General features: G+C 38.6%; 1 protein-coding gene across 1 annotated transcript in view; it reads left to right on the top strand.

Annotated features, from left to right (window-relative positions):
- The window catches only part of LOC140264447 (transcription factor TFIIIB component B'' homolog), a 48,655-nt gene that overhangs the window by 13,875 nt on the left and 20,161 nt on the right, over positions 1-14,619 (top strand). Inside the window, exons 11-24 of the mRNA XM_072360237.1 lie at positions 135-309; positions 1,246-1,405; positions 3,166-3,242; positions 4,261-4,405; positions 4,929-5,005; positions 5,543-5,699; positions 6,101-6,183; positions 7,312-7,543; positions 8,020-8,123; positions 8,551-8,761; positions 9,192-9,379; positions 10,889-11,105; positions 11,637-11,752; positions 13,572-13,785. Coding sequence (XP_072216338.1) covers positions 135-309; positions 1,246-1,405; positions 3,166-3,242; positions 4,261-4,405; positions 4,929-5,005; positions 5,543-5,699; positions 6,101-6,183; positions 7,312-7,543; positions 8,020-8,123; positions 8,551-8,761; positions 9,192-9,379; positions 10,889-11,105; positions 11,637-11,752; positions 13,572-13,785 — 2,156 coding nt within the window. The remainder of the gene's footprint in view (positions 1-134; positions 310-1,245; positions 1,406-3,165; positions 3,243-4,260; positions 4,406-4,928; positions 5,006-5,542; positions 5,700-6,100; positions 6,184-7,311; positions 7,544-8,019; positions 8,124-8,550; positions 8,762-9,191; positions 9,380-10,888; positions 11,106-11,636; positions 11,753-13,571; positions 13,786-14,619) is intronic.

Genomic DNA, 14,619 nt, shown 5'->3' with positions numbered 1-14,619 from the left:
TATCTAGTAGATATGTTCTGCTGGGATGTTTTTTTTCCTCCTAAATTAACACTTGCATTACTATAGCTAGGATGCAAAAGCTGGAATTCTAAGTTGATGTACAGAACATCCAGATTGATTTAATTCTTTATTAGCAGGAAAAAAAATGGTCAGTGAACCAGACGCTGCTGGTCATACTGTCTGCAGTGAAGAACCGAGCAGTGTTACTGAAGAAGAACGAGATGATCTACCTGATGAAGAGGAGAGATCAGTGTCCTTTAGATCAATGGATGATGTAACAGAGAGAGAAAGGGATGTCAATTTAGACAGGTAATGTTTGCGTTGGAATGCTTAAGAACAACAATAACAAAAGTGATTAAAACTTTTAACATTAGTTTCATTTATTTGTTTTTGCCATCAGATGTGGCAGAAAATGGGTGGGTTTTTAGTATCTAAGGATTGTCTTGGGTTTGTTTAAAGTTGCTTTTTATTTACAGTGTTAATGTATTTTCTGCCCTAATAGTGCCCCAATGCTTCCCTATTTTGAAAGGAATGTTGGGCTAAATATGGCTATTTATAAAGACAGTTCACTTATCCTGACTACCAGTGTTTCTCAAAGCACTGCTTGGTAATGTTGCTTTGCCCTTGGAATTTTCATCTATGGACTTTGTGCTGAATCTGGGAAGACAGGCAGGCTTCAATTTTGGGTATTTTGATAGAAAAAGGAAATCTAATAGTTGTTTTGTTAAGCTTCTTATATTGGAAAGTTTTTTATATATAAAGTGATTATGAAGCTGTCAGGACTGATTGGTCATTTTGTTTGTTGCTTGCTCTGTATAGTAACATCATAAATGTTTTGTTATTTCATACAGTTTCCCAAAATCATCTATGTGCTTTAATTCCCCTTTGGAACTATATGAAAGAACAGTAGCTGTCCTCGAACACAGCATAGTTACAGAAGATAGGGAAAGATTATCTTTGTGCAGTGTTGATATCAGTGAAGTCTGTTTTTAAGACTGTGTAGTCTAGAATACTCAAGCGATGTTTTGACATCTGATTTTAAAACAACTTCTCTACTTTTGCAGCTGAGATCATGGGAACATCACTAAAATTTGTCGGATAGTGTTAAACATAATCATTTGACGTCAAAATTGCTTACTACTATAAATCTGAATTTTATATGTGCAACTTGATCTGACTGTAAGCAACAGTAGCTTTTAATTAAAATACAGTCTTACTGTTTTTGTGTGCATTTATTGATTTCAGCCTTCAAGATAGCAGTGATGTAACACTATTAACGGAACATACCAAAGAAGGGAGCCTAGATGTCACAGGTGATACATCACAAGAAATTCAGCTCTCAGAGTGTCCAGTTTCAAGAACTAGAAGCAAAGAAAGACAACTTGAAGAAGCTAGAGAAACAACGGTATGTTTATTTGATAAAATTTTTATTTTTTATTTTTGTGCTTTTCTGATTTATTTAAATCTTCCTCTTTAGTAATGATAATATTTCTGCAGATCAAAGCTGTTTTTTCTTTGTTTCGGGTTTCTTCTCGTTTTGATTTGTCATAAGATACAAAAAAAGGCAAGAAGCCTGACTTCCAGAATCTAACTATTTCCATTTTTCATTAGCTTTTATGGGCTGTTATACAGCCTTGTCTCACGAGCAATTTATAAAGCTGAACAGGTTATTTATTCAGAACTGGGGCGTTGCAGTACCAGTAGTAAAACTTGACGTATTGCCTTGTGCCAGTTTTTGCTGCTCCATGCTTACTAGCAGAATGTTGGAGCCTGAGCAGGATAAGCATAAGGTTGTTTGCGATGCCTCGGAAGAGAAACCTGTCTAAACTTTTGTTTGATGGTCCTGGCTGGTTTGAGATATTCCAGGAAACATATAAGAAACGGAGACAAGATTGAGTTGTCTTTGTATGAGTATGTTCTAATCAGACACAGCAGTTTAGAAACTTACTGAGATTTCATGTAACATTCTTTCACAGACTTTATACTCACGATTTCATGTTTAGTTGCCTTTTCAGATCTGCCTGTGCTTTCTTCAACAGTAGCACACTGAAGCTTCTTAATTTTAATTCAGATAACATACAAGTGTTTTCTTTGGGTTGTTTTAAGTGTGATGCCTGAAAACTAAGCTGTTCTTCTATAATATCATGTTTCCTCTCCTCAGCAGTAGATTCAGGATAAAAGGTGCTAATCTTACATTTCACCTTAACGTTGGCTCTGTTTCCCCTGGTCATTGTTCTGTCCTTGTACCATTACATCATTTTTGGAAATTAATATACAGTTCGAAAACTTCTATTTGGGAATAAATTACTTTATCTTTCGCTTTTTAATACAAAAAATTATCTTTCAGCTAAGCTCTACAGCGAAAGATTAGGAAATTCTAAGTGCTAGTGTTTCCCTAAAGTGGTGAGCAAATAATTTCTATTTTCACCTTGCTAAAGCAATGGCTTCATTTTAGTGGAAAATTAATTATTTCAGTCTTCGTGAACTCCAAATGCCTGTAGCTGGAAATGTTGGAATGATACTGTATCATGATGCGTAGTAGTTGGAATAATATTTATAAACATAAATGAACTGAAAAATGTGTGTTGGTTCATTCAGTGAATGAGCTCTGCATACATCAGCTTATCACAGTAGTCTTAGTAGCCAGAGTAGCCAAGCTCTCTGTCTGATTACTTGAGGCTTTTTGATGTGAGTAAATAGCAAGTACTCTAGAATAGATCGTTTCAAAAGGTCTTTAAGGGAAGTTGTGACTGTGTTGACCTGCAGTGGCAGATTTTCTTTAAAAATTAGAAATAGCCAACTAGTGATGTGTAATGCAATTTTATCAATTTAATTAAAAGAAGTGAATCAATTAGAGAATAGGCTTTTATCTTAATTCAGTAGATAAGTTCTGTGGAAACTTTATTGTAATAGTGATTAGTTTGCTGTTGTCGCATTTTTTTTTTTCTCATTTTCAGAGTTACCATCAGGGTTCTGTAGGAAACTGATTTAAAAACTAGACCTGGAGATTAATCCTAAGTGTTACTGCCCAAAGAGTCTTTATCAGCTTCATTCAACTAAGAAAACAAACTGATTTTCTTCTTGTTTCTGCCTGTTCTTACCTTATAGCAGAGTTCTTGCGTGCTTATCACTTAATTTCTAAAATACTCTTTTAATCTTACTTAGAATGTAGACACACATGGCTTACATAAACCAGAGGAAAAGCAGAATGCATCAGAAAGTGATTCTCAGTCTCAAATAATGTAAGTAGAGGTATTCTTTACCTTGTGGGTTACTTGAGCTAAACCTTCATTTGGCTGTATTTCCATTTCACCTGTGTAGGCTGAACTAGATGGTAGATAATTCTGACTTTTTAAATATTTAATAAAGTATTTTTGATGGAAGTTTTGATAGCTGAGGAGTGATTAATGCTTCAACTAAGACATGCATAGTGGATATATTCCAGAAGAAGGCTTAACGTAGCTTACAGTGAGCTAGTCCCTCTATAGTCAGCAGTAGTGAGATTCTCTGAAGAACTGTTTCTGTTTTGTGAGTGAACCTATTTTCTGAAAGTTGATCTTGAAAAGAGATTCATTGTGTTCTTTGAAAATGGAATATGGCCATCATAGAGTATTTGTTATGTACATCATGTATGTGGTGTTTAAACAACTCTGTCTAAAGTTTCCATTTTAAAGTTTACATTGAGTTAAGAGGAATTACTTGTCTTGGTCTGCATACACGAGGGCTGCTCTGAAAGTAATACCTCCTGTTTATTTCCATGTATACAACAATGGATAAAAAGAGAACAATGACACTGTTTGACAGAGCAAATTCTCAGCTACAAAGCACTATTTTTCAACGTAGCTACCACTATTAGCTGTACATTTTCAGCAGCAATGAACTAGAGCCTTCTTGTCATGCTTGTAGAAATCTGGACTTGCAGAGCTGACCCACTGTCACCACTGCTGAAGAACACTGTGCTCACATCCACTGGGTGTCTCCAGAAGGTTCAGCCCCTACAGTCATACCACCGCCATCTGCTTCTGGCATCATGGGCCAACACAACAAAACATGAGGTGTTACTCTCAGAGTAGTCTTCAAAAATATATGATGCAGTTCATGTATATTAGTACAATTTAGTTTTTAGTATTTTTTATCTTAAAAAGAGGGCAACAAAAACACAAAACTGCTGGGATGTTTGACCTTACCTTTGTGAAACTAATGCATCAGTGTCTGGTTCTCTCTAGTAGTAATATGAACTACCTCTTCTTATGTCTTAAGGAAAACTGAAAAGCCAGCAGAGAGGAGGCGCTTGCAGAAACCTAAACCCAATATAATGAAGTTATCTGGTAAGAAAGAAGCAGTAAACCATGAGAAAATGGAGGCTGAGTCTTCCTCTCCAAAACTTGTGAATACTACTGAAAAGGTCAGGAGGAAACATTTTTCTTAATGTGCTAACTACTCTCATCAATTTTGGTCAATGCTTATCCTCTGTACCAGCTACTGTCTAATATGTAGCATTGTGAGAACTGCCTCACATTTCATGCTGTGCTTGCTTTTGTCAAGATAGGGTTAATTTTGTAGATAATGGCCCAAGCCGTGCTGTATTTTGGATTCGTAATGACAGTAGTGCAGATAACATGCAGAGGTTTGAGTTGCTGTTGAGCACGCCTTACACAGCGCTAAGGTCTTTTCAGTTTCTCATGCTGCTCTGTCAGCAAGAAGGCTGGAGGTGCTCAAGAAGCTGGGTACAGAACGACGACAGATGACTCCCAAGTTACCGGTTATCCCATACCGTGTAGTGTTGTGCTGAACAATCAAATGCTGGAAGGGTGTGAGTTTGCTAAGGCTGCCATTGCAGAGGAACTGACTGTGGTGCTGGTGGTGGACAGTTGTATTGTGCTTAGCTGCCCACTGGAGTTAAACTGCAACATTTGCATTAATTCCAGTGCTCTGAGGAAGACAGTGGAAGAAACAGAAGTACAATCGCAGAAGCAGAAAGCATGGATTTGGATACTAAATCTGAGTAAATATTGAGATTACTTTTCACTAACTGATTGTAATTGTTAATTTGTTTTGCATAGTGCTGTTAGAAAAACCAAAACACTGATAATTAATATGGATCTTAGACTTGAGGGGAATTATCATGGATGATTCCAGTAATGGTTCTGCAGTACATGTTGCGTGTGTTTTATGGGAAACTGTGGGAAGTTCTACTCCTGTAAAGTACAGGCTTGAAATTTGGTGGGGAGGGGAAAGTGATAACAGTGGCTTTGCCCCCACCCCGTCTGCCAGCTGTTTCTGATGCTTGGAGAAGCAGCAATGGCATGCTCCCAGTGTGATTACTTAATATTTTCAACATACAGATAAATGGAGTTTCCACACTCTTAAGACTAAGCAATGTCGGATACTTACATGAATTAACTTGCTAAAGTGTGTGCAAAACTTTCCAAAGATAACTCAATGTAACATTGCCTCCCGAGTAAAGAAAGCTGTGTGAGCCATTGGATATTAGGCTTGAATATTATGGATTAAGTGTCATTATTTTGAACCCTTTGTGCAGAGAGCCTGAGAAAACTGTGCTTGCAGTAGCAAGAATTAGAGGAAATCGACAGAGGTTTAAGCCTAACCTTACGAGGGCATCTGGAAGGAAAGAGCATGAAAACAACACGGAAAATGATAAAATGTCCCACCCGGTGTCTAAGGAAGAAACTGAAACGGTATTGATGGTGCGAGATAACTGGAAATAACCTGTTAATTACAAAACTGTTGGATGCAACAGCAACATTCGCTTTTGTTTCCTGAGCGTGACCAGGAATTAGCACTTACTTAGCCATCAGTGACTGTAACATGGTGTAGAGATCTCAGCTTGGGTGACAGCTCGTTGCACAAATGGTAGATGTTAATACTCTCTCATGCCATGCAGCAGGCACAACATTGGTTTTTTGAACTAGGCTTTACAGCACCTTTCTGGGCATGTGATACTTACTGCATAAGTGATTACATCTGTCATGAGCAGCCTGTTTTGTATCCTGTCATGGATAGTTACCTGGTCTATTAGGTAATGATGCACTTGATAAGTACAAAGATGTTAATGTCTTAATATTCTATTTCTACCCAGAATACTGACCAAAGGAATAAGTTTGATGTCAGCAGTGGAGAAGCTGTGGAAAAAGATGGTAAAGTCTTGGAGATGGTGTCTCAGTAAGTATGCTGGGGGAGGGAAAAAAATATATATTTCCTTCTTGCAATTTGCCACCCTCACATCTGGTCATGTTACATAGGATGTTAGTTACACAGAATTGCAGAATACCAGCATCTTCACAATCTTAAAACAGAAGTTTCTTAGGCAATTTTTGCTCTGAGATAGAAATTCAGAGAAGAGTAACATTTATTTATTTATTTGTTTGTGTGCTTACTTATTAAATGCATATAATAAATTACTTGTTTTTAGATTTAAAGCAGCGTTTTTAAATGCATCAATCCCCATGATGAATGCAAAGAATTGGCTAGTCCCTTGCAAACTAAAGCAAGCTATCTCCAATAGTTTGAATACTGATCTATCATCCTTTCAGTGAGTGAAAAGTATTGAGTGTTTAAGCAACAGGAATAAATGTTTGTTCTTAATGCGTAGATAAGCATTTGAGTGTGAGGAGGAAAAAAAAACCATTCCAGTGTGGGTGGTTTAATGTATATTTTAATTAATAAGTGTTTCCTGTATTTCTATTCAGTGGAGAAATGGCAGATGTGGTGTGACAGGAGAAATGTCCTTTGCAGGAGAGTTAATAACAAAAACACCTTGTCTTTTTACTTAGTCCTTTTAAAGAAGGTGAAGGATGACTATACAAGGTTTGATCAGACATAAAAACACTTCAGCATTTAGTTCTGTTATTATCTTCCTTGCTGTATAACGTGGCTCTCGGAGTAAAGGCATAGAAGAAGGTGGTAGTTGTAGATACATCTTGTATGTGTACACCAGTAAGATTAGTAAGATATTGTTATATTCTTATAAAGTTCCTGATACCTTTCATAGCCTTTGTTAAATTAGGTTGTTCTGCCTCTAGAGCAGCTACGAATTTGAGAAGTGCCTTTTGTGAGTCAGGAAAAGATCTGTAGCGTAGTATCCCATTTCCAGTGGGGAAAGAAAAGAACGGTGCAAGCATACATTTTTACTTCTCAAGCACTTCTACTGTCTCCATGGACTTAGCAGTGCATAGCTCTGCTTTATGGAAATGTATGTGATTTAGTGCTTAAAAAGGAAAACATATTTGCCTTACGAGCCTTCCAATGTAAGATCCATAAGTACACAAGATGTATTCTGTATTTTTCCAGGTCTAATGACATGGCTGGTTCACAAGAAGGCAGCAAAGAGAGTGTGCTGAAACCAGCACCTTTCAAAAGAGGCCGAGTGCAGAAACCCAAACCAAACCTAGAAAGAACTGTTGCATGGAGAAAAGACCACGGACATGAAAAAGATCCTGAAGAGGAGGAAGCTGAAGGTGGAGAAGCGGAAGGATGTGCGTTACACCATGTGAATGAAAGCAAGGATTCGTGCCACAAAGATGTAAGCTTCTCAAGCAGCTGCATAGATGTATTTTTGCTGGGCAGTGGTAAGAAAGATTTACCACTTAATCTGCAAGCATAGTATTTGTGTGTCTTATTCCTTCCAGTTAAACTGAATTGTCATATGTTTTTCTGGTGCTTGTAATTAGATTCTGCTTTCTGTAGAGACAGAGATTATATTTCACTGATGTTTTTGTTGTTGGTGGTGGTGATACCAGATTTGAAAGGAGAAGTGCTGAACAGAAAGGATAATGTTGAAAAAAAGACCATTTCAGATGGAATGTATGCAGAAAAATAACAAATTTTTATCTTTAAAGTATTCGGGGATTTTAGCTGATGAACAAAAAAAAGAACTTAATTTTTGAGGTGTTTTAATACGAGAATGATTAAAGTAAATATTTTTTCTTCCTTTCATTCCAAAAAGGAGATTGGCCAAAAATGTTTTTCTTACTAGAGTGGAACTTGTCTTCTTTTTAGGGAGTGGCTGATGCTCCCAAGAAAAGCCCACAGCAGCTAAAAGCTGTTGAAGATGAGAAAGGACCTTCAGATGTCTTGAAAGGCGCTTCAGATTTCAGTACAGGGTAAGATTATTTTTTAAGCAGAGAGATGGAGTGGAGGATGCGCTCCAGGTTGGACGTGTCTGTGACAAGTTCTCCTTTTGGTAAAGAAAAAGGTTAATGAATAAGAAATTAAGAAATGCTGTAGATCTGTTTTGTAGTTTTAGAAATTATGAGCTAGATGAAGGATTTGGTTAAATGTTTACATTCCTCTCAAGGTTTGACTAGAAGTTGCAGTTGTTTTGAAACTGCTTCATTTTTCTTTCTTTTGCTGACTTGTCTTGAAGGTACAGGTTCTTGATGTTTGATGTGATCTTAGTTGATCTTTTTCATGGCGTCCCTTCCTTTGCTCTCATTCTAGCTACTGCTGAAAATTAAATACAAGCATTTGAAATGTGATTGGAAGAATTCATCTTGTCCCATGCCATCAACTGCCTGTTTGGTTTTTTAGGGAGTCTGGTCCTGAGATCCAAGAAGACAAAACTGTTACTTCATCAGTTCGGTTACTGAGGAGTCGATTCCATAGACCAAAGCCAAATTTCAGAACAACAAGTAGGAAGGAAGAGATGGATATAAATGAAGGTGTATCGCAGGAGGATGCCAACAAGAAGGAAAGTTTGATGCAGAGTAGTCATGAGTCTTGCGTCCCTCCAGATGCAGATGTAAGGCTTTTTCTTTTTTTTTCTTTGTCAGTTGGATTCCAGCTTCTGAGTTTGTGAAACTGATAGAAACACTTGATGATGTAAAGAAAAGATAGATTAGTCTTTTTAGAAACAATATATTTTTTCAAAAGCTGTGATTTTCTGTGTGGGAACTCTTGTACTTCCAGTTATTTCTGACCTGAGGAAATAAAAGTACTGAAAACATCTACTGAAACCTACATTTCAAGGTGTTTAGTTAAAGAAAGACATACGAATTTTTCTTGGGAAGCCTGTGAAATGATTAGGGAGCAACTAAAAGGAGATGGTCTATTTGGACAGGAAGTGCTCTGAGCAGTGATTAGTACTGAGCTTTGTGGACATAAAACTATCTCCTTTTTCAGTATGGTACCATGACTTGCTTTTGCTCATATTTGTTTTTCCTATTTTTCAGAAAGCAGAAAACTGTGAAGTCCTGCAGTCATTGGAATCCTTAGGAAAGGCAGAGTCAGTTGGCCCACAGGATGTTTCTGAAAGCTCAAGTTTTACGTCCCCAGACACACTTTCTGGATCAGAGTGTGGCAACATGGAGGCCTGTCCACCTGTAGATAATCTGAATGAGACCTCAAGTACTAATGCTGGGTAAGGGTCTAGCTGCATTTATACCTTGACTAATAAGGAAGGCATTTTAAAAGGATACTGTTCTGCTGATGGATTTCTTGTTGGCTAAGAAAGTCTAATAAAAATTCTGAATGTTACTACTTGTAGATTTAACACTAGTTGTATGAAAGCCCTAGTTACTGCTATGCTAAGCATCACATGAATGAATGTTTACTTTCGATTGAGAGAACAGTTTGTGCTGTAAGGGATCTTAAAGACTATCTCACTTCAAATGTCCTGCCATAGACAGGGATACCTCCCACTAGATCAGGATGTTCAGATCTGCTAACCAAACTAGCCTTGAACACCTGCCTCTAGGTATGGCACCCACAGCTCTGGGCATTACCCCAACCTTTATGCAGGATGCCATGCTGCACTTTGTTGAGCTTCACGAGATGCACATGGGCTGACTTCTTGTGGGTTGTCTGAATGGCATCCCTTCCTTCTCTTGTTTCAACTTCACCACTCAGTTTGATATCAAACTGATATTTTGTCTTCCTTTATGATCCTCATGTACCCATTAGAATCCCTTGCTTGCATCAGCTTAACTTTCCTGATCCCATTCCTATGCTTCTGTTGGTATCCAAGTATCCCCAGGATGTGTGTCTCTACTTCCACTGGCTGTGCATTCCCCCTTACATTTCAGTTGGACTGGGAGGTCCTGGCTCAGCCATGCTCATCTCCTGCCTTCTTTGCCCACTGTCTTGAACATGGGAATCAAGAGCTCTTGTGCTCCAAGAAAGATGTCTCTAAATATCTGCTGACTCTCTTCTGCTTCTTTATCTATGACAGCTGTTTTCAGGAGAATCCCATTGACTAGTCCCTTTAAAAATCAGGAATTTCACTTCCTTAAAATGTAGGGTCCTTACTGTACTGCTCAGCCAAAATCATGAATTCCACCAGCACTTAATCACTGCATTTTCTCTGTTTGGACTTTCCTACCACATGAACTAAGAAGTTATCCTCAGGATGCTGCGAGAGTCTCCTTGACTGCTTGCAGCTTGCTTTGACACATTTCCAGTAGATGTTAGGGTGGTTAAAATCACCTGGCAATATCGGGGGTTGGAAGAACTCTACATCAACGCCCTCCACCCAGTAGGAAACACCAACTACATAGCTTTCTTGGTTGGTTTGGTCTCTAATTGTCACCCGTACTCCACAGTGGCTGCTGGCTCCTGGCTTTTACCCATGCTACATTGGTAGGGAGACACCTTCCATTGCAGGATCACTTTTCCATCTTGTTATTTGTGAGCATTTAGGAGTCATTAAGAATTATTTCTGTTGTGGAAGTAGTCAGTAGATGAATGCCTATACACATTTGCTGAAAAAAAAATAAATATTTGTGTGCGTAATTTAACACGCAGCAGAATTTTGTATTTGTGTAATGTCTTTCAAAAAGTAAGCTGTGTTTTATAAAAGTGAACCTGTGCTTTTTGATGGCGTGCTTTTGTATTGAATTGGATATTGTTTGTTTGTTTCTGGTTGTCTTAGCATTGATAGAAAAATCCCAGCTCGAGGTGAAAGTGAACAAAGACCTCTTCAACCTGTCCAATTAGTGAGGGGCGGATTCCAGAAGTACAAGCCCAACTTGGGAAGAGCTGTTAGAAGGAAAGAATTACAAATACCAGAAAATAATGAGGATAAGAAATCTGAAGCGGATGACTTGGAGGTGCAACAAACTGAGTCTGCTCGTCAAGTGTCAGCCTTTGTAAGTATACTAAGAATGGCTACTTTGCCTTCGAAAATGCGATTCCAAGTTACATGTTCTATCTTGGGCAGATATATTAGAATATTTAACTTTCATTCCCTGAAGCAGAGACACCATCTGCTATGAAAGAAATCCCACAAACTGAACTGTTGAGATATTGCAGGTACGAAATTAGTGGAGTCTACAACTTACAGTCTTAATGTCTTCTCAGAAATGAGGATCTAGTTTTGATTGGGTTGCATGACAGATGAAGGATTATGTACATTTTAAGTAAGCAGAATGCAAGTTTGTTTTATATTGCGATACATAAAGATGGGCATTTAGTTCATTTTTTCTTTCCTGCTTGGTTGATTGAAGGCTGTGTTGAAGAATCCAGGAAGTATCAAGAGAAGACATAGGGTAGTCTGTTTATCTGCAAGAGTTAAAGTCGTTGTGTGTTTATAAATGAAGTTCTGTTTTATAACCTTGCTTGATTCTCCTTTTTTCTTGCTGTTGAAATGGATAATACGTCTGTGTTATTGCAAATCAAAGGGTAAAAATGAAGCTGCATCGCATGAAGGAAATGTACTGAGCAATGAGGAACATGCACAGGAAGAGGTACCTCAAGTGCCCTGTATTTCTGAAAACCTGTTGTGTGAACAAAGCAGGTAAGGTCAGAGTTTAGCAAAATCATGTATGAAAAGTTTTCCTTTGGTACATAAAGATCAGTCTTTGAAGGTGTAAATTCTTCTGTTCCTTGTATTCGTATTTCTCTGATTTCTTGTTTTCAGTGCCCATGGGCAGCTTCATCCTTTGTTTTTGGTGCACGCTTTTTAGTTAAGGCAAACTACTTTTGGTTTATTTTTGGCTCCTAGTTTTTCATTTGTTTTAAATACACTGTTTGTCTACAGCACTAGGTTTTTGAGTTGTTGGCTCCAACTGTATTCTGTATGGAATGAGGGCTGCTCCAACAGTAATTCTTCCTGTTCTGTTATGTTGGGCCACGCTGTTGCAGACTCATGTCAGTGGTGTGGCAGTAGAGGTTGAACCTTCCCACCACTGCTCCATTCCATGTTGTTGCTGTGCAACAGATGGCAGCAGTGGGACAGTCTGACAGGATGGTGTCTGACGTGGACGCGTGGATGAGGCAACAAAGAGTGGAAGATAATTTCTTCATGTGGAAAAAAACTGCAGCCGTTGACATTCGTTAACACTGAAAGTTTTCGGAGGCCACGCAGTGGATGTGAGCACAGTGGGGCAGTGGTGGTGTGTTTCTGCAGCAGTAACAGCAGCACCTCTGTTTGTGCAGTTTGTTATGAGCGTGGCATGCAGGTGGTTCTTCATCACCGCTGAAAATGTGTGACAGATGGTGTTGACTGTGCTGAAAAACAGTGATTTGCAGATTAGAATTTGCCCCACTGAGTAGTGTGATTGTGCTCTTTGTAGCAGTTGTGGTTTCCTGGCAAGTAAATAGGAAGCACTACTTTCAGAGCGACATATGCAGCCTAAGACAGTACCTGTTCACTCAGTGCAGCCCAGGCAGGCTGTAAGGCTGGACAGCTGGGTACTGCATCCTGTTCAGATCCCTCTGGATGGCAGCATGAGCATCTAACATATCGGTCTGATAGCTGAGGGTCGGCTCTTCTGCATCGTCTTGATCATTTGTGAGATGGTAAGGAGGACTGAAGCCAGTATTGACCCCGAAGCCAGTAGCTCTCAGTTCCTAGCCTCGTAACACTCGTAACTGATCACTACCTTCAGGGCCCACCTGTCCAGCCAGTTTTCAGTCCACCTTATTGTCTGCCCATGCAGCCTGTAACTTAGCAGCATCTTTATGAAGGAGTTAGGGGCGATAGTGTTGGAAGCCTTGCTGGAGTCAAAGTAGATCATTTCTGCTGCTTTCTCTTCCTTTGCCTACCAAGTCAATTATTTATAACAGAAGATTTATCAGGTTGGTTAAGCTTCTTGTCTTTCCTGGTTCTGGAAGTGGTTTACAGAATTTATCATTGCATCACATTCCTCAGGATTAAGGTGAGGCACAGCAGCCCATAGTTTCCTTGATCCTCCTTATTGCTTTGTTTGAAAGCTTCAGCTTTCTGTTCACTCATCTGAATGTGATTAAAGGAGAGATGAGAATTTTATCTTGTTTAAAAGCAGTAGTACCTTGAATACTGGAATTAATGAAGATAGCGTTCCTATGGCTAATTAATCTGGGAACCCATTGTTGCTGAAACTTTTATCTCTTCCTAACATCTTAATGCTTTTCCAAAAGTAAGCTAAATGTTCCATTACTGCAGAAAAGAAAATCATGTGATTTTTTTGGTTTGTTTGTTTTTTAACTCTTTTAACTCTGTTTTGCTAAAGTAAATAAATAAATACACAGAACGACTGAATTCATTTCTAACCGTATGTTTTATGATAAGACAAGCTTGTGGAATGTATTTTGTGGTGCATGGAAAGTTAAAGTTGAAAAATATTGTTTTCTAGGTCTGATATAAAATTAAGTTCTGGAGAAGAGAGCAATCAGTGTGATACAAAACCTTCACGGCAAGCAAGGGTATCCCTCAGGAACCCAAAGCCAAACCTAACAGGAGCTCACAGAAAAAGGGGTCATTTTGAAGAAGACAGAAGAAGCGATGAAGACAATGCTGAGACTAGAAATACAGAAGAGCATTTGTTAGAAAAAACAGGTGTATCGGTGGTAAGTGCTGATGTGTTTTGAGCCTCTTTGTACCTCAGTTCTTGTATTTAGCTTCTTAAAACTCATAGGTGACATGAAAATCCAGTATGTAAATATGAAAAGTTAAGGTGATGCTTTCATTCTTTGTGCTTCACAATTGGAAATGATGCTGAGTTAACATCTAGACACTTAGGAAATATTAAATATACAGTGTTCACTAAAGTTTTACAGTTTACATGCAGAAATCTGTATTACTCTGCCTGTGGCAGGAGGATCGAACCCTGATGATAGTTCAGATCCCTTCCAAACCAAGCATTCTATGATTCAATAAATAAATAAATAAAGGTCTTTGTTATGGTCCCACATCACTTTCCTATCTCTGAATTGGAAAGATACAGATTTGAAGGGTGGACTATTCAGTAGATAAGAAATTGGTTGGATGATAGCAGCAAGAGTGTTGTGGGCAGTGGTCTCATATCCAGGTGGAGGCTGGTCAGGAGCGGTTTCCCTCTGGGTTCCATCTTAGCACCAGTGCTTTTTCAGCATTTATATCAATGACGTGGACAGGAAGATTGAGTGCAACCTCAGCAAGTTTGCTGATGATACTGAGTGGTGCAGTTGATACAACAGGAGGAAGGGACGCCATCCAAAGGGTCAAGAAAATGTTTGAGAAGTGGGACAACTTCTCTTGATGAGCTGCGTGGACCTGGTGTGTTATTTGGCATTAGTGGGAAACTCAGGCATCATATTTAATACCATCTCATGACACTTTTTAAAAATCTGAAATATAAAGAAAAAAAGAGGAACAAAATGAACTGTGCTACCAGATTACAGCTGAACGTGTTCAATGATAGC

Source organism: Excalfactoria chinensis, chromosome Z (assembly GCF_039878825.1).
Source record: "Excalfactoria chinensis isolate bCotChi1 chromosome Z, bCotChi1.hap2, whole genome shotgun sequence".
In the NCBI taxonomy this organism is placed as follows: Eukaryota; Metazoa; Chordata; class Aves; order Galliformes; family Phasianidae; genus Excalfactoria; species Excalfactoria chinensis.
Note: the sequence above shows the minus strand (reverse complement) of the source record. Positions and strands in the feature narration are given on the sequence as shown.